At 43.7% G+C, this 20,750-nt stretch overlaps 1 protein-coding gene across 1 annotated transcript in view; it reads left to right on the top strand.

Moving 5' to 3' along the window:
- The first annotated feature begins 9,345 nt into the window (after window positions 1-9,345).
- Window positions 9,346-20,750, top strand: part of LOC103177713 (choline transporter-like protein 1) — a 42,107-nt gene continuing 30,702 nt past the window's right edge. The window contains exons 1-3 of the mRNA XM_007892019.2: window positions 9,346-9,408; window positions 17,941-18,030; window positions 20,379-20,521. Of these exons, the coding sequence (XP_007890210.1) occupies window positions 9,385-9,408; window positions 17,941-18,030; window positions 20,379-20,521 (257 nt within the window). The 5' untranslated portion in view covers window positions 9,346-9,384. The remainder of the gene's footprint in view (window positions 9,409-17,940; window positions 18,031-20,378; window positions 20,522-20,750) is intronic.

Below are 20,750 nucleotides of genomic sequence, written 5' to 3'. Positions count from 1 at the left end.
TCCCCTGAGTCCCAGCCACGGACAGGACTGGGTGACGGTCAGACAGGCGCGTAAGGGGACCCGAAAGAGAGGGGCAGAGAAACCCCAGGCTTTAACCTTGTCCAACAGGTATGAAATATTTGCAACCTGTGTGGACAAGGAAGTCTATGAGGAAGATGGGTAAACTTACCCCAACACCCCTATACAGGAGGCCACACAAAGGGGAATAGTCAGAAGGAATGTAGTGGTAATTGCGGATGAGACAGTCAGGAAGACTGACACACTTTTCTGCAGCCGCAGCAAGGAGACAAGAAGACTCTGTTGCCTTCCTGGGGCCAGGGTGAAGGACGTCACTTTCGGGCTGGAGAAAAATGTGAAGCAGGAGGGAGTGGATCCAATTGTTATGATTCACATAGGGACCAATGATGTAGGTAGGACCGGTAGGGACAAGTTGAGGAGCAAGTTCCAGGAATTGGGAGTTAAGCTAAAGAGTAGAACTTCAAAGGTATTAATATCGGGATTATTACCTGAGCCAGGGGCAAATTGGTACAGGCAAAAAAAAATGAAGAATCTGAATGCCTGGCTAAGAGAGTGGTGCGGAGGGCAGGGGTTTCACCTTATGGGCCACTGGCACCAGTATTGGGGGAGACACGAGCTATTCCAAAGGAATGGACTCCTCCTAAGCAGGGCTGGGACAAATGTCCTGGTGACACGAATAGGGAAGTAGACAGGGCTTTAAACTACTGGGGGTGGGGAGGTGGAATCAATCACATGTAATCCGTCACAATTAAAATTAGGACCGATGAAAGTGGGAGAGCAGATTAACCAGGAAGATGAGCAAAGTGTGCCAATCATGGAAAAGAAGCCCAGGAATAGGGTACTGATGAATAGGACTAATAGCCCGAAGTCAGAATTAAAGATGCTATATCTGAATGCGCGAAGCATTCAAAACAAGATAGATGAACTAAATGCACAAATAGAAACAAACGGGTGTGATCTAGTAACCATCACCGAGACATGGTTACAGGGAGATCAAAGGTGGGAGCTAAATATTCCAGGGTACGTGGTGTATAGAAAAGATAGGCAATGTGGTAAATGAGGAGGGGGAGTGGCTCTGCTAATAAAGGATAGGATAAAACAGTAGAGAGGAAAGATTTTAAATCAGAAATGCATGAAGTAGAGTCAGTATGGGTAGAGGTACATAACAACAAGGGATTAGAGGATATGGGGATAGGACAAGTAATTAGAGTTAGATCAGAAGATCAGCCATGATCTTAGTGAATAGTGGGGCAGGCTCAAGGGGCTGAATGGCCTACTCCTGCTCCTAATTCCTGTGTTCTTATGTTCTTCATTTGATGTTCAATATAGTGCCAGTGAGGAGTCGCTTCTACTTATTTAGGTGGATGTGAAATAGCTGATGACAATATAAGAAAAGAGAAAGGAATTTTTCACAGATTTTCCAACAATCCTCCAGATTAATTGTTAACTCAACTCTTGGCTTTACGTGAGACAATGTTGATGCAAATGACTGTTGTGTTTGGCTACAAATTCACCAAACTCAACAGCAAATTCCTGTGGACTTAATAAAGGACAATTAAAATGCTATGATGGGTGATTTCAGTATTTGATGTGAAGAGTTGTTGCTGTATTTGTTGTTTAGCATTGATGCTGTATTTACTGTGAGAGGCTGTTTCTGTATTTCTTGTGAAGGGTTGTTGCTGTGTTGTGTGCTGAATTTGCTGTAGTCACTGTGTTGCTTTAGTTGCTGTATTTGCTGTAGTCAATGTGTTGTTGTAATTACTCTATTTGCTGTGTTGCTGTATTTACTGTACTCACTGTGTTGGTGTAGTTGCTGTATTTGCAGTTCTATGTTGCTGTAGTTGTTGAATCTGCAATGGATGCTTTGTTGCTGTTTTGCTGTAGCTGCTATATTAGCTGGATTTGTTGTTGTTGTAGTTGCTGTGCTTTCTCTTCAACCATGCCTTCACCTCCCCTCTTGACTCTCTACCCCCTCCTCGCTCCCTCCCTTCCCTCCCCTCACCCTGACCATTTCCCCCTGCTTCGGTCCTGACCCAACTGTCCAGCGCCTTGGGACATCCTCCCAATGTGAAAGGCACTCTATAAATGCAATCTTGTTTTTGTTGTTGTTGAAGTCACTGTGTTGCAGTAATTGCTGTAGTTGCACTATATTGCTGTATTTGCTATATTTGCTGTATTATCTAAATTGATGTGTTGCTGTATTTGCTGTGTTACAATATATATATCACTATATTGCCATGTTGTCATATTACTGTGTTACTGTGTCGCTGCATTTGCTGTGCTGCTGTATTTGCTGTATTGTTGTTTTGTATTTTGTGGTGTGTGTTGCTATATTGCTATATAATAATAATCGTTGCATTTGATATATCCTCTTATCACCATTGAGCTACAGGACACCTGTATTTGCTGTGGTGCTGTGTTCCTGTATTGCTGTGTTGCTGTATTTGCTGTGTTATCACTAAATCAAGAGGTCTCAAAGTTCTTCACAGAATATACTGTAAAGTGAGATGACTGTATATTTTGTGGTTGAAACCCTGGCAGCTAATTGCACACAGCAGTGTCCCACAAACAGTCATGGATTGAGTGACTAATTGATTTTTTTTAAACAAATTATTACTCCCGGAAAATTGAACCACCAATCGACGAAAAAACTGGTTCCTATTTACTACTAGATAAACAGAGGCATGTGGAGTAGGGAAACTTACCCAACATTTTGCCTTGCCGGGAATCAAACCCAGGTCTCTCGCTTGTGAGGCCAGTGCTATAGCCACTGCACTACAGGACTTCACCACTGAGCTACAGGACTCCTGTATTTCTGTATTTGCTGTGTTCCTATATTGCTGTGTTGCTGTATTTGCTGTGTTAGATCTATATGTATCACTATGTCACTGCATAACTGTGTCACTGCGTCACTGCATCACTGAGTCACTGAGTCACTGTCAGTGCATCACTACGCCACGATATCACTGTATCATTAAATCACTGTATCACTGTATCATTGTATCACTGTGCCACTATATCACTGTCACTCTATCACTATCACCGTATCACTATGTTACTATATCACTGTATCACTATCTCACTATGTCACTGTATCGCTCTGTCATTTTACTATATATCACTGTATTACTGTATCAATCAGTCCCTCTGTTATTTTACTATGTATCACTGTGTCACTGCATCCCTGCATCAATGTGTCATTACATCACTGTATCCTTATATCACTGTATCACTATATCACTGTATCATTGTATCAATATCACTGTATCATTATCACTGTATTACTGTATCATTAAATCATTGTGCCACTATATCACTGTATCACTGTGTCACTATATTACTGCATCAATCTGTCAATATATCACTGTATCACTCTGTCACTGTATCACTGTCACTGTATCACTCTGTCACTGTATCTCACTGTATCTGTCTGTCACTCTACCTGTCCGTCACTGCATCAATGTATCATTATATCACTGTTTCACTATAACGCTGAATCACTTTATCACTGAATCATTATATCACTGTATCAATGTATCATATCACTAAATCACTGTGTCACTATATCACTGTATCCTTCTGTCACTGTGTCCCTCTGTCACTCAGACACTATTTCAACAACAAGATTGGATTTATAGAGCACCTTTCACGTCGGGAGGACGTCCCAAGGTGCTGGACAGTTGGGTCGGGACCCGAGCAGTGGGGAAATGGTCAGGGTGAGGGGAGGGAAGGGAGAGAGCGAGGAGGGGGTAGAGAGTTGAGAGGTGGGGTGAAGGCACAGTTGAAGAGAAAGGTCTTGAGACCGGCCTTAAAGGAGGAAAGGGAGGAGGCGGCGAAGGCACTGGGGGATGTAGTTCCAGAGCCTCGGGGCTGAGAGGCTGAAGGCCCGGCCACCAATGGTAGGGCGGTTGGGGCGGGGGATGTGGAGCAGACCGGAGCCAGAGGAACGGAGGGTATGGGCAGGTAGGTAGGGGGATAGTAGGTCGGAGAGGTAGGAGGGAGCAAGGCCGTGAATGGCCTTGTAGGTGAGGATGAGGATCTTGAAATCGATCCTCTGGGGGATGGGGAGCCAGTGGAGGCGAGCGAGGGTGGGAGTGATGTGTCCCGAAGCCTGGTGCGGGACAGTACACGAGCTGCAGAGTTCTGAATGACCTGCAGCTTGTGGAGGGAGGTGCCGGGAAGGCCGGCGAGGAGAGAGTTCCCATAGTCCAGCCTTGAGGTGATAAAGGCGTGGACCAGAGTTTCAGCAGCGTGAGGGGTGAGGTAGTGTCGTAGTCTGGCGATGTTCCGGAGGTGGTGGAAGGCGTTGCCAGTTGTGGTGCGGATGTGGGGAAAAAAGGACAGCTCAGGGTCGAACAGAACACCGAGGTTCTGACTGTCTTTGAGAGGTTTCTCTCTGTCACTGTACGTTGTCCTCCCTTCCCTCCCGACGTCTGGCACTTAAGCCATGACCACCATCCTACCACTTCCTCTTCCCACTCTGCACTGTTTCTTGTAGCACACAGGCTGATGCTTTCCCACTGATCACTCGCTCCCGGTTTCTGCTTGCGTGTTTTGGCTGCTGCCCCAACCCGAGCTGATCCCCCTGGAAATGCTCCTCCTCCTATCCCCCTCTGTCCGCTACTCCCACTCTGTCCTTCTCTCCCCATGCCCTCCTCACCTTCTCTCTCCTAGACCCCACCATTACCTCCCTCTGCTCCAGCCTGGGCATCTTCCAACAGGCCCATCATGGCTCCCAGCATTGGTTGTCCCAGAGCAGCCGCCCCAACTGTCCCATCGCTCACTCTTTCCGCAGCAACCACCTCCGAAGGCAAACATCCCTTCCCCTCCCTCAACCATAACCCCACCAACACTCCCTGCTCCTCAAAATTCTATGGTCATTTCTCCCACACGACCACAAATCCTCTCAATGCCACTCTCTCCACTGTCCCACTCCCCTACCAGCAAACCCATCTGCATTTCCCTACAATATATCCTTTCCCGCTTCAATAAAGCTCTCACTATCCATGATCTCATCCTGGATGAATACATGGATATTCTTGGTCTTAAGGAAAGCTGGATCTCCCCTCGTATCTCCGTCCCCCTAGATGAAGCCTCCCCTCCTGGCTACACCTACCACCACACCACCCATCCCAACCAATGTGGCAGTGGGTTGGTCCTCATATCCCAAGCTTCCCTTGGTCTATTCCCTTATTCCTCTGGCTGATTCTCACCATCTACATCAACTAGCTGACCCACAACCGTGGCCACCCTCTCGACATCATGATCAAACACGGCCTCTGTCTCTCTCTCTCTGTCACTGTGTCTCTGTCTCTATCCCTCTGTCACTGTATCCGTCTGTCACTGTATCCCTCTGACACTGTATCTCTCTCTCAGTCATGTATCATTCTGTGCCTGTATCCCTGTTACGGTATCCCTCTGTCACTGTATCTTTCTGTCACTGTATCCCTCTGTCACTGTATCCCTGTTACTGTACTGTATCCCTCTGTCACTGTATCTCTACCTCTGTCACTGTGTCTCTGTACCTCTGTCTCTCAGTCACTGTATCTCTCTGTCATTGTGTCAGTCACTGTATCTCTATCTCTCTGTCACTGTATCACTGTCATTGTCTCCCAATCACTTTATCTCCCCGTCACCATATCTCTCCGTCACCGTATCTCTCCGTCACCGTGTCCCTCCGTAACCGTGTCCCTCTGTCACCGTGTCCCTCCGTCACCGTGTCCCTCCGTCACCGTGTCCCTCTGTCACTGTATCTCCTTGTCACTGTATCTATCTCTCTGTCACTGTATCCTGTAGCTCAGTGGTTAGAGCACTCGCTTTGCAAGCGAGAGACCCGAGTTCAATCCCCGGCAGAGGGCGAAACCTTGGACAAGTTTCCTTACTCCACACAGAGCCTAATAATAATCCCTCCAAAACCAAAAACAATAATAAATTGGTCATTTTCAATCCATGACTGTTTGTGGGACATTGCTGTGTGCAATTGGCTGCCGCGTTCGCCCACAAATATACAGTCAATTCACTTTACAGTATATTCTGTGAAGTGCTTTGGGATGTCTAGAAGACGTGAAAGGCGTTTATATCAAATGCAAGATTATTATTATTATTATTATTATCTCCACTTCAGGCCGCTGAAACTCTTGTTCATGCCTTCATCACCTCCAGGTTTGATTATGCAAAAGCTCTGCTTCTCAGGCTTCCTAACTCCTCCCTCCACAGGCGGCAGATAATCCAAAACTCTGCAGCCCATGTCCTCTCCCGCACTAAACTCCGTGACCCCATCTCCCCCACTCTCACCCGACTCCATTGGCTCCCTATCCTTAGAGGATCCAGTTCAAGATCCTGGTCCGCACATACAAAGTCCTCCATGGCCTCACCCCACCCTACCTCTGCGACCTCCTATCCCCCAACCAACACGCCCATTCCCTCTACTCAACCGGCTCTGGCCTGCTCCATGTCCCCTGACCCACCCGCCCCACCATTGGCGGGAGAGCCTTCAGCCACTCTGCCCCCAACCTCTGGAATTCCATCCTCTAGTCACTCCACCTCATCCCCTCCTTAGCCTCCTTCAAGTCCCGCCTGAAGACCCTCCTCTTCGACCATGCAATTGGCCACCCCCCTTACCCTCCCCTCCCTTACCCCCCAACCCCAGCTCAGGTCTGAAATGCTGTACTCTGTCCAGCGCCTTGGGACGTCCTCCCGACATGAAAGGCGCTACACGAATGTATTGTTGTTGTTGTACATCTCTGTACTGTACCTGTCACTGGATCTCTTACACTATATCTCTGTCACTGTATCTCTATCTCTCTGTCACTGTATCTCTGTCTCTATCTTTCTGTCACTGTATCTCTGTTACTGTATCACCGTCTCTATCGCTCTGTATCTCAGTCACTGTATCTCAGTCACTGTATCTCAGTCACTGTATCTCAGTCACTGTATCTCAGTCACTGTATCTCAGTCACTGTATCTCAGTCGCTCTATCTCAGTCTCTGACTCCCTGTCACTGTGTCACTGTATCTCAGTCACTGTATCTGTCTGTCTCAGTCACTGTCTCTCAGTCACTGTCTCTCAGTCTCTCATTCAGTCACTGTATCTCTTGTCTCTGTCTGTCTCTCAGTCACTGTCTCTCTGTCTCTCAGTCACCGTATCTCTGTATCCCAGTCTGTGTCTCTCTGTCACTGTATCACTATCTCTCACTGTATCTCTGTCTGTCACTGTTTCCCTGTGTCTCTGTATCACTGTCTCTCAGTCCGTCTGTTTCTCTGTATCTCAGTCCCTGTATCTCAGTCTCAGTCTCTCTGTATCTCAGTCCCTGTATCTCAGTCTCTCTGTATTTCAGTCCCTGTATCTCAGTCTCTCTGTATCTCAGTCCCTGTATCTCAGTCTCTGTATTTCAGTCCCTGTATCTCAGGCTCTCTGTATCTCAGTCTCTGTATCTCAGCCTCAGTGTCTCTCTGTATCTCAGTCTCTCTGTATCTCAGCCTCAGTGTCTCTGTATATCAGTCTCAGTGTCTCTCTGTATCTCAGTCTCAGTGTCTCTCTGTATCTCAGTCTCTCTCAGTCTCTCTGTATCTCAGCCTCAGTGTCTCTCTGTATATCAGTCTCAGTGTCTCTCTGTATCTCAGTCTCAGTGTCTCTCTGTATCTCAGTCTCAGTGTCTCTCTGTATCTCAGTCTCTCTCAGTCTCTCTGTATCTCAGCCTCAGTGACTCTGTATATCAGTCTCTCTGTATCTCAGTCTCTCTGTATCTCAGCCTCTGTATCTCAGCCTCAGGGTCTCTCTGTATCTCAGTCTCTGTATCTCAGCCTCAGTGTCTCTCTGTATCTCAGCCTCAGTGTCTCTCTGTATCTCAGCCTCAGTGTCTCTCTGTATCTCAGTCTCTGTATCTCAGCCTCAGGGTCTCTCTGTATCTCAGCCTCAGGGTCTCTCTGTATATCAGTCTCAGTGTCTCTCAGTCTCTCTGTATCTCAGCCTCAGTGTCTCTCTGTATCTCAGTCTCTTTGTATCTCAGTCTCTCAGCCTTAGTGTCTCTCTGTATCTCAGTCTCTGTATCTCAGTCTCTGTATCTCAGCCTCAGTGTCTGTCTGTATCTCAGTCTCTCTCTGTATCTCAGTCTCTCTGTATCTCAGTCTCTCTGTATCTCAGTCTCTCTGTATCTCAGTCTCTCTGTATCTCAGTCTCTCTGTATCTCAGTCTCTCTGTATCTCAGTCTCTCTGTATCTCAGCCTTAGTGTCTCTCTGTATCTCAGTCTCTGTATCTCAGTCTCTGTATCTCAGTCTCTGTATCTCAGTCTCTGTATCTCAGTCTCTGTATCTCAGCCTCAGTGTCTCTCTGTATCTCAGTCTCTGTATCTCAGTCTCTGTATCTCAGTCTCTGTATCTCAGTCTCTGTATCTCAGTCTCTCTGTATCTTAGTTTCACTCTGTATCTCAGCCTCAGTGTCTCTCTGTATCTCAGTCTCTCTGTATCTCAGTCTCTGTATCTCAGCCTCAGTGTCTCTCTGTATCTCAGTCTCTCTGTATCTTAGTTTCACTCTGTATCTCAGTCTCAGTGTCTCTCAGTCTCTCTGTATCTCAGTCTCTCTGTATCTCAGTCTCTGTCTCTGAGTGTCTCTGTCTCTCAGTCTCACTCTGTATCTCAGTCTCAGTCTCTCTGTATCTCAGTCTCACTCTGTATCTCAGTCTCTCTGTATCTCAGTCTCTCTGTCTCTCAGTCTCACTCTGTATCTCAGTCTCTCTGTCTCTCAGTCTCACTCTGTATCTCAGTCTCAGTCTCTCTGTATCTCAGTCTCACTCTGTATCTCAGTCTCTCTGTATCTCAGTCTCTGTCTCCCAGTGTCTCTGTCTCTCAGTCTCACTCTGTATCTCAGTCTCAGTCTCACTCTGTATCTCAGTCTCTGTATCTCAGTCTCACTCTGTATCTCAGTCTCTCTGTATCTCAGTCTCTGTCTCCCAGTGTCTCTGTCTCTCAGTCTCACTCTGTATCTCAGTCTCAGTCTCTCTGTATCTCAGTCTCAGTGTCTCTCAGTGTCTCTGTCTCTCAGTCTCACTCTGTATCTCAGTCTCAGTCTCTCTGTATCTCAGTCTCACTCTGTATCTCAGTCTCTGTCTCCCAGTGTCTCTGTCTCTCAGTCTCACTCTGTATCTCAGTCTCAGTGTCTCTCAGTGTCTCTGTCTCTCAGTCTCACTCTGTATCTCAGTCTCTGTATCTCAGTCTCTCTGTCTCTCAGTCTCTCTGTATCTCAGTGTCCCTCAGTTTGTTGCTGTATCTGAGCTGCTATTTGCTGCGCTGGTCCCGGAAATCATCCTTTACCGGAAATGAGTGCAACTGCGGGACTGTCGGCAGCAATCTGGAGGGAAGGAGAGAGACATGGGCTGTGTGAGCAGCCGAGAGGTCAGTCACTCACTCACTCACACACACAGCACCACAGCCACAGCATCACAGCCACAACACAGCACCACAGCCACAGCCACAACACAGCACCACAACACACAGCACCACAGCCATAACACAGCATCACAGCCACAACACAGCATCACAGCCACAGCATCACAGCCACAACACAGCACCACAGCCACAACACAGCACCACAGCCACAACACAGCACCACAGCCATAACACAGCACCACACCACAGCCATAACACAGCACCACAACACACAGCATCACAGCCACAACACAGCACCACAGCCATAACACACAGCACCACAGCCATAACACAGCACCACAACACACAGCACCACAGCCACAACACAGCACCACAGCCATAACAGAGCACCACACCACAGCCATAACACACAGCACCACAGCCATAACCTGCACCACACCACAGCCAGCCTGGTGTAACATGTTACATTGTACCTGCACACTAACATACTACAGGGAGTCTGCACACTAACATACACTCTATAACAGTGAGCCTGCTCTAATATACTACATACAAATATAGACTGCATACTGTATAATATTCAATAGAGAGTCTGCAAACTGTATGATATTCAATGGAGAGTCTGCAAACTGTATGATATTCAATAGAGTCTGCATACTGTATAATATACAATGGAGAGTCTGCAAACTGTATGATATTCAATAGAGTCTGCATACTGTATAATATACAATAGAGGGTCTGCATACTGTATAATATACAATAGAGTCTGCATACTGTATAATATACAATAGAGTCTGCATACTGTATAATATACAATAGAGAGTCTGCAAACTGTAACATACACAATACAATAGAGAGACTATACTGTAATGTACAATGGAGCGTCTGTAGTCTGTATGATATATATTAGAGAGAATTATGGGAAATAAACTGGGTGTGAGAGAGAGGAAGTGCATAACCAGAGAGAGAGTGAGAAATAAACCATGTGTAAGAAAGATTTAAAAAAACTATGTGAGTGTGAGAGAGAGAAAAACAAACCGCGTGTGCAGGTGTGAGAAAATAGTGTATATGTATCTGAGCAAAATAGTGTGTAAGTAGGAAAAATAAATAAAAGTGTTTGTGCATGTGTTTATGTGTGCATGAGAGAGGAATGAGAAGTGAAGCTGAGGTATTGAAGTGGGCGGTTGATAAGAAAAGGAGTTCAGACAGAGGCAGGAAGGCTTGGGAATTGTTATCTGGTTACAATCTTGCCTGAACTTTTATTTATAGAGAGGTGAGATTTATAATCTGATTACAATAAAACTTTAGTCATAAGATTCTGTTGTAAGCTCCTTACTCACTGTTCCAGAGATAGGACAAACAGACAGACAGATAGACAACCAGGAGCCCAGGAAAGTATTGCTTGGGTAGTAAGTTTTTTTTCTCTGTGACCTGTACATTGAGAGCTGTTTATTTTTTTGTTGGAGCGTGTAAGCAGAGGGAGGGCGACTTTTTTTTAAAAACTGTTTTGAGTTAGAAATAATTTCCATTATTATGCTTTGGATTAACACGTCCGAAGTGGTTTGGGTGAAAATTCCTTCACTTGCGGTTCACGCAGTGAAATTGGCTAATTCGCATCTGTGGGAATGTGATGCCTGTGGGCAAAAGGATATTAATCAATGCAAGAAGACTGCCCTGAAAACTCAGAGGGGAAAAGTCTCAGTAATAATTTAATCAAAGAGCTTGTGTATCATAATGCCAAGTAAAGATACAAATGTTGCACATTCTCATTATTCGAAGAAAAGCTCCTTCTGTTCTCACCACCGCCTGTTGGAAAGTTCAAACGCTTGCCAGCTGCAAGTGCAGAAACAAATTTGTGGGTTGAAAAGAACAGTAGTTATGCTGAACATTTTAAAATTTAAAAACTGGGTCCCACTCCAAACTTCAAGCTGTCTTTCTCTTGCAGTAGGTGATTGACCCACTATGCATTTCCACCATCTCTCTTTTGTATACTAATCGCAGTTGCATGGTTTATTCATTGTGTGGATTTGTTTTGTTTTGGATCAGCTGGTTGTCTTGACACATTTGGAAATGTATCACTATGATTAGGAGAATTCAAAAAATCTGGAACTTTAATCTGGAGGATTTAAACCAGCAGTTGCATGGTTATTAATTTTGAACCATGAAACTAGAATTGGAGTTAAACGTGTTCATCTGCAATCCACTTTCATTCATAATTCATAATTTTTTTAATTTCAAATAACTGTGCATTAGTTTGATGGGTGAGGAAGTTAGCTGGGAGTACTTTTGCATTGCTGAGCTTTTCTGTGGTTGCAGAATCCTGCAGCAGTTTTTCAGATGAACAAAAATTATTAGTTTTCGATTAATGAAAATGAGCAATGAAAAAATTACATCACAGCCCAATAAGCAGCTGCACAGCATTAAAACTTACTGCAGAATTCTTGTAGAAATTATGGTGTGTTGCTGCTTTGCATTGTGAAACAATGTTATCCTTTTATTATACTTGAAATCAAAAGCTTACTGTTTGGATTTGTCTGCCCTGAGAGTGGGAATGTTGCATTTTTAGTAGATATTGCTGGATACAATTAATTTTTACGTGGAGAATAGTTTAGATTCTGGAAAAAAATGTCGAGTGATAACACAGCTCAGAATGCATGATTGTGTGAATGTGATAATTAGATTTATTATTTTTTTTCGAAGGATTCAGGAGATGTCTATTTTGGTTTTCTGTTGCCTTTGCTGTATTTGTTGAGAAATGCTATATGTATGGGTTTGTAGCAGTAGCCAACGTTACTTGAGGAACACGATACAGTACTGCTGTAATATGTGGTGTTGGTGTTAAGGAAACCATGAGTTTTATTTCCACGTTTTGATTTAAAATGGTTCACATAGCTTTGCAATATTAGTGTCATGTGTAGAATGAAACTTCAAAGTGGAAAACACAGCATAGGTGCTACATTTTGTTAAACATAGGAACAGGAGGAGGCCATTCAGTCCTTCGAGCAAGTTCTGACATTTAGTTAAATCATGGCTGATCTGTACCTGAACTAATCCTTTCAATTCCTATTTCCTGCTTTCTCCCCATATCCCTTCATATCACCAAAAATCTTCCAAAAATCTATCAACCTCATTCTTGAAGGTGTTTATGGATTCACGGCCTTTTGGGGCAAAGAACTACAGATTTCTCCCACCCTTTGAATGAAAAAATGCTTCCTGATTTCACTCTTAAATGATCTGGTTCTAATTTTAAGACTGCGCCATGTTTTGGATTCCCCCACCAGAGGAAATAGCTTCTCTGTATAGACCCTATCAAATCCCTTCATTATCTTAAATACCTCAATCAAATCACCCCTCAACCTTCTAAGCTCACAGGAATACAATCCAAGTTTGCGCAGCCTTTCCTCGTAACTTAACCCTTTAAGGTCTGGTAACATTCTGGTGAACCTGCGCTGTACCCCTCCAGGGCCAATATATCTTTCCTGAGGTGTGGTGCCCAAAACTGAACACAGTCTCCAGATGGGGTCTGACTAATGCTCTATACAGCTGAAGCATCAATACTTCCCCTTTGTATTCCAGACCTCTTAAGATAAAAGCCAACATTTAATTCACCTTTTTGATTACCTTTTGCACCCGGGAACTAGTTTTTAGTGATTTGTGGATATAGTCACCCAGATCCCTTTGCTCCTCCACAGTTCTTAATTTCTCCCCATTAAGAAAATATTCTGCTTTATCTTTTTTCGGTCCATAGTGGAAGACCTCACACTTCCCTACATTGAGCTCCATCTGCCACAGCTTTGCCCACTCACTTAATCTGTCCAAGTCCTTTGTAACTTACTGTACTGTATAGTTTTGTAAAACCTGGCACTCCCAAGACCCATCAACAACAACTTGCATTTATATAGCACCCTTCACATGGGCAGCATCTTGGAGCAGTGGCAGAGCCTAACACTGTGGGAAGGGAGGAGGTGACCATAAGCATGGTTGATGATGAAAGTCGTCGGTCGTGATCTAAAATAGTGGAAGTGGTATCAGTTATCTGATATTGCAATATTTACTTAGTTGTTTACTTTGTTACAATTTTAGCGAACATTGTTGAACAAAAGCTGCTTTTGCTGTCTATCTGAAATCACTTGTAACTTGTAGGTACAGTGTCCAACACAATTACTGCATTGCTGAGAATTGTGCATGTGAGATGATTGCCAACTAATAGTTAAGTAAACACTTTTGTACTGAATATCTCTTTCTGGCCTCTGTTTCTGTGTGAAGTATACTCATTTACTGTAGCCTTTGGGTAATATTTCTCTTTTCAGGGTTTTAGGGTCTAGTGTCCTTGGATTTATTACAAAGTGGAATGCCTTTTTACTTCAATCTCCTGAGTGCTCGAGCTGTCCTGATCAAACATTAGAAGCAGAGATGGGCAATGTTGCGAAGGTGAGGAAAGCCAAGTAAATGAGAGCCAGATGTCATATCTGGATACAGACCAGAAATTCCCCAAACTATTAGCCGAATTTAGAGGAGGAAGCAGTACAGGAGCTAGAATTGGTCATAAGGGGATGTTTGCAAATTAGGGGGGAAGTAAATCTCAGTTAAGGTTTCCACCTACTTTTGATAATTAACTCATAATTCCTGTTCCTATTGAAAATGCGCTTGATATCAGATGAGATTAGAATTGGCTGGAATTTGATGTGCAATATATGAAGAATGATAATTAAAGCAAGTTGGTGGAGGGCTGTCCTGTAACCACAAACCCACTCACAAGAACCTTTTTCCTTTCCGTCAGCTGGGTAAGAGTATAAGAGCGCCTAATAGATTATTTTGTTTTTCAATTCAGTTAGTGTGAAGTAAAGCAGCAGAAATCCAGTTACAACTAAACAGTGAACCATTAATAAATTTGCAGCACTTTTCTTGCTTACAGCACAGATGTATGAGGAAGAACACTGGTTTGAATACTCAGAAGTCATCTCTAAGCTTCCCGGACACACAGTCTTCCCTCTGGAGTCTGAGCATATCCAACAGCATGCAACGGAACTGTTTCCACTGTTCGTTCCCACTTGGATGCCATGGAGTAATGTGATAGTTGTTGGCCCCATACAACCTGTACAACTAGGGGATCATTTCATACTCGACTGGTCCAAGTGCAATCATCTGTTGTGTTGCATAAAATTCCACCACAGAGCCTTTGTTGTAGTAGTGACATTGCCACTGCGACGGTGTACTTTGCGAATATGCTCTGTCATTAGCAGAACGTGTTCACGTCCACATGATGCTCTGCCCCTTGGAAGGAAACACATTGTTATTAGCTCCAGGAGTAGGCCACAATCTTTGGTAGGCACACTCTCTCCCTCCTCCTTCTCACCCACCATCACCTCAATGAAACCCACCACCTGCTGCCTCGGCCCCCTACCCACCAACTTGCTGGTCACTCAGCTATCCCTCCTCTTACCACTTATGGCTGATGTCATCAACCAGTCCCTCTCCTCCGGATCAGTCCCTGCCTCCCTCAAAACTGCTGTCATCACCCCCTCCTCAAAAAAACCTTCCCAAGTTTCCTCAAACCCCAGCCATTACCGCTCTATTTCTAACCTGCCCTTCCTCGTAAAAGTCCTAGAACAGGTTGTTGCCGTTCAACTTCACGCATACCTCTCCTCCCACTCCCTCTTCGAACCCCTCCAGTCCGGTTTCCGCCCTGCCCACAGTACAGAGACTGCGCTTGTGAAAGTCACAAACGACATCCTCTCTATCTGTGACCAGGGCTCCCTCTGCCTCCTTGTCCTCCTGGACCTCTCCGCCGCGTTCGACACAGTCGATCACGCCATCCTCCTCCACTGCTTTTCCTCCGTCATCCACCTCAGTGGAACCGCACGCGCCTGGTTCGAGTCCCACCTCACAAACTGCCAGCAGTACATCTGCACAAACAGCTTCTCCTCCCACTCTCACTCGGTTACCTGTGGGGCACCACAAGGATCCATCCTTGGTCCCCTCCTCTTTCTGATCTACACCTACACCTACCCGACATCCCCCTAAAACTCTCCGAACCCGTACGCAACCTAGGCATCAGGTTCGACCCCCATCCTTCCTCCCCACATCCGGTCCCTCACCAGCACTGCTTTCTTCCACCTCCAATGCATCGCCCGGCTCTGCCAATACCTCACTCCAAAAGCCGCTGAAACCCTGGTCCATGCCTTTGTCACCTCTCGGCTGGTCTACTCTAACGCCCTCCTTGCCAGTCTCCCACCCACTACCATTCATAAAATCATACAAAACTCTGTCGCCCGCATTCTTACCCGCACCAAACTCCACTCTCGTCAATGATTACCCCAGTCCTTGCCAGACTGCACTGGCTGCCTGTCCCAGAGAGGATCAACTTCAAGATCCTCACTCTTGTCTTCAAATCCCTCCACTCCTCTGCACCCCCCCTACCTCTCTGACCTCTCTCCTCAAAACACTGCCCGTTGCCAGGTCTGGCCTCCTCCTTGTCCCCCAAGTCCTCTGCTCCACCCTCAGCAGCCATGCTTTCAGCCACTATGCCCCGATGCTCTGGAATTCCCTTCCTCACTCCCTTTATCTCGCTCCCTCTCTTCCTACTTTCAGGTCTCTGCTGAAGACCTTTCTTTCTGACCGCGCCTTTGGTCACCTTCCTCCCCCTCGCCCTGGCTCAGTCCCAGGATCTGTTACTGTGAAGCGATCTGAGATGCCGTCCGGCGTGGATGGCGCTATATGAATCCAAGTTGTTGTTGTTGTAGGTTCCTGATAGCCCTGGAAAACGCAGTAGCTCCTGCTCCAATTCCTTCCACTTCTGCAGGTCACCCATCCCTAAAGTCCACAGTCTATTGTTAATCCTTTGTATTTTAGTCTTCTAGATACTGTGAATTTGCAGACAGTATTTTTTTCCAAATGGGAACAAGGAAATGACTGGATCCGACCATTTGTTTTGCCATCATTAGGATTATTACAGAAATAGTAGACTCCAAAATAAAACATTAAATACAGTACCTACTTCTATCTTAAGATACAAGCTCCTGCCTGTCCTGGAATCTTTCACTCTTTACCACAGCAATTTGTGGGAAAGGCGGGTGTTTCTCCTCCTGTGAGGGAGATGCAAACTGCTCAAAAACAAAACTGAAAGATGGCCAGGTCTGGCATTCTACAGCACTGAGTCCTGTAGCGTAGTGGTTAGCACGCTTGCCTCGCAAGCAAGAGGACCTGGGTACAATTCCTGGGCGGAGTGAAACAAACAAGTTTCCTTACTCCACACCCCTCTATTTACCTAGCAGTAAGTAGGAACCTGGTTGTTAGTCGATTGGCGGATTGCTATTCCGGGGATAATCCCTTAAACAAAATGATAATAATAATTTGGTCACTCAATCCACGACTATCTGTTGGACACTGCTGTGCGCAATTGGCTGCCACATTTTGCCCACAAAATACGGTCAATTCACTGCAGTATAATCTGTGAAGGGCTTTGAGACACCTCAAAGACGTGATAAAATGTGTATAGATTTAGCAGGTGTTGATTTTCAGAAGGGCACAATAGAAAATTTGTATTTGATATGCAACTGCAATTTGATAAACTTTCAGATTTACATATACTGTTTTAACATGCATCTTTTGTCAGCTTAAAGAGGAGCATAACTATGGTTAACTATGATGAATCAGTGATGGAAACTATGATGAACCACATGAATCAGTGGTGGAAACTTATATTTCCCCTTCCTTATAGAGATGGAGCACATAAGAGAAAACTGGTTTTACATCCAGTGATCTGTGATACTGAGTTGAACATGTGTTGAGCACCAAAAACATTATTCAAATGTTTGCATTTGCAAAAAGTAGACAGTATTCTTGGTGGTGGGGGGAAGGAAGAAAGAGCGAAATGCAGGGGTCCTCTCAGATATCCATGAGTATGGCCAACCTTGTTAACTTCAGTATGTTAAAGAAATGGAATCTGGTTAGACTGTAAGAGAAAAATAGGGCCATATTGATTAATGTATGGAATCATGTTGAAATTCCCTCTCTCTTTCCGAATGTGTTTAATTCAACACTTAGTATACTGCCCGTTCTATGTTAATGAACTTTATTTGCTTGTATTGAATGATTTAAGAGATTTCAAATAAAGTTTAGCAGTGGGTCTGAAAGGTTAGACTTTGGGGTTAAAAACTCACACATTCTCCTCATAAAGGTTCTGAGGAATCGAGTATTGGGGCATTCCTTATGAATCCCAATTATAGTGACTGTCATGCATATAATATTTAGGCCTTGAAAAGTTACTTTGTGCATTCTGTGGTGATGGAGACCTAAAAAGGGAAATTGAGATTTAAAATTAGAAATTGGAGTTGAGACTTTGATGGGAGTTCTACAACTGAGAGTCTTTGTAGTGAGGGTACTGGTGAACTTATACAAACTATTTTGGAATAACTGACTGATTGAATAATTTTGAATAATTGCGGCATTGTTGAATTCAAGAAGCTGATTTATTTTATGGCATATGATGACAACAGTGGCATTTAGTATTTTTTTCAATTCTTCTCTGTGTTGCAGAGCTCCACTAGAGCATGGAAGCCATTAGAGCAACGCAGCTGCACAGACATACCATGGTTACTGATATTTATCCTGTTCTGTATTGGAATGGTAAGTTATGATTGACTTTTCTAGAAAATAGACAGATATTTTGATGCGTACTTCATCTGCTGTTTTGCAGCTATAACATTTCTTTTAATCCTTATAACTTTTTTAAACCATTACTCTTTCCTTCCCCCGCACCGTTTCTCCCACTAAATACACAGTGAATCCACTTTACAATATATTCTGTGAAGCACGTTGACACGAGTCAATGACTTGATAAGGTCTATATCAAATGTAAGAATTATTATTATTTTCTTTAGTTATTTTGGCACATTTATAACATCCAGTTCCACACTTTGTTCCTGAAGAAGTGAATTACTTCTGACAAACCTGTTGTTGGAATAGAAAATAAATGTTTTCCCTTTCTATTGGATATCATGTTGGCAAAAGCTGATGGCTCAACAGAGGTAGAATTCCGATGATTAAAATCTTTTGGTTGAGGAATGTGATGCCAGCACTTTCACCTCGACTATTGGACAAATGCTTGTATGATTGAAAGCGTTCAGCATATGTACTATATATAATCTCAATGCTAGGTTCAAGATTTGGTCCAACCTTGGATAACATTTCCCCCAAACAGCCTCCAAAATAGTGTCTTTTGATTTATTTCATAGGAACAGGAGTAGGTCATTTGGCCTATTGAGCCTGCTCCACCAATTTCTTAGATCATGATTGATCTGTAACCCAATACCACTTGCCTTTATCATACTCATATATCAAGTAGATAAATCTACATAGTAGCCAAATATTTATCTACTTTCCTTTATCATCGCTGCTTTAACAATCCTTCCAGGAATTGAAGTGCACAATCACACAACTCTCCAAGTAAAGAAACATTTCCTGATTCCTCTATTAACGGATTTGGCTCTCAATTTTAGATTTGTCGTCTTGATCTAGATTCTGCAATCATAGGAAGGAATCTCTCCTTATCCACTCTGCTATTTCCCTTTACACCTAGATTAGATCACCCTCATCTCCTCTGTTCAAGAGAGTGCAGCCCCACTTTTGCCCATTCTGTTCTAACTAAGTCTCTTCAGTCCAGGTGCCATTCTTCAGTCCAGGTGCATGGTCTCCAAATTATTCCAGAAAAAGAATAACTGCTTGCTGACCTTCCTCACTTCAATACTTTCAGGAACTAACCATTTGATTCATGGTTCTGTTTTATATATTCATGTATTTGTGGTTCCTGGTTTAATACCCCTTCCCAGTTTTTGTTGATCAAGATGTTTTGGTAATTTTTCATGCAAGTCTGTGTTCTGGGTGTTTGCTTCAGTCTTTTTTTGAGTCTGTTTGTTTGTCATTATGTGAGTTTTCAGATCTCGGTATCCTGTGCATAAAGTGACAAATGTGCTGTATTTTCAGACTACTAAATAGTTTGCTTTAATCTCTTCTGTGTTCTCCTCCTGTCTTATGTTGTATATATTTCCACCAGTGAGTGTTGGTAGACCAATTCTCAGTGTGCGCCTGGACAGCGAGTTTGAACAAATCATTGAATGATTTGAGTTGGGAAGTTGTTCTCAAATTGCCCTTTCCTAACTTTTCCCCCACCTCTTTTCCTCTCAATTTCAGGCACTGATACACAAGCTAATGCAAACAGAACTGAGATCAGCGAACTCAGCACAGAACAAGGATTATACTTTTCTTTGAATGCCCTAGGAGATGGATTTATAGCTGAGAAATCAGGGCCCTATGTTTTTTGACTTTAACGTTATGGTCAAAGATTTAAAAGTATTGCCCTCTAGCTGACTGAAACAGCTAGATTTCCAAAGTGGAGTGTCCTGTAACTCAGTGGTTAGAGCACTCGCTTCGCAAGTGAGAGACCAGGGTTCGATTCTCGGCAGGGTGAAACCTTGGGCAAGTTTCCTTACTCCACATGTCTGATAATAATCCCTCAAGAAAAAATTAATAACTTCAATCCACGACTGTTTGTGGGACACCGCTCTGCGCAATTAGCTGCCACCTTTCGCCCACAAATATACAGTCAATTCACTTTACAGTATATTCTCTGTAGCTCTATGAGACAACCAGAAGACGTGAAAAGTGCTATATCAAATGCAAGTATTATTATTAAAGAGAGTAAATATGAAAGGTTGTTTTTGGAAACAAATACCAAGCTGCTAGAAAGGGGTAGCTGTTGAAACATCTGGTGATGAGCTGCTCTGTGTATATTGATAACAAATTCAGAACTTTGGTCCATGAGCGCGATAAACACATGGGATAGAGGGGAACATCTACATTCGAATATTTTTTCTGCTAATTGATGGAATTTTATTATTACCATGAATCAACTTGTGTGTTTTTGACTTGTCACAAATTAGGTTATGATACTAAGCCTCTGATATCATCTCTTTTAGGGTTGTATTTGTGGGTTTTCAATAGCCACAGGAGCAGCACAGAGACTAATTTTTGGCTATGACAGTTATGGAAACATTTGTGGCCAGAAGAACCACAAAGTAGAAGGTATTGAATTAAGTGGGATTGACCACACAAATAACAAGTAAGTATGCAATCAAAGCTATCAAATAATGTTATTTTGACCATTATAATTAGATAGTTTTAAAAATCTTGTAAATGTTAACTTACAAAAGTGATGATCCTATTTCAACACTGTATATGGAAAACGTTTTAAGACTAGTGTTCGTTTATTTCATAACTATGCATTTGGATAGTCCCTTGGTCAGAAATGTATAAGGTATATTTGTCTTATTTTCTTTAATGTGTTCAAT

The sequence above is a fragment of the Callorhinchus milii genome, unplaced genomic scaffold (assembly GCF_018977255.1).
Source record: "Callorhinchus milii isolate IMCB2004 unplaced genomic scaffold, IMCB_Cmil_1.0 Scaffold1, whole genome shotgun sequence".
In the NCBI taxonomy this organism is placed as follows: Eukaryota; Metazoa; Chordata; class Chondrichthyes; order Chimaeriformes; family Callorhinchidae; genus Callorhinchus; species Callorhinchus milii.
Note: the sequence above shows the minus strand (reverse complement) of the source record. Positions and strands in the feature narration are given on the sequence as shown.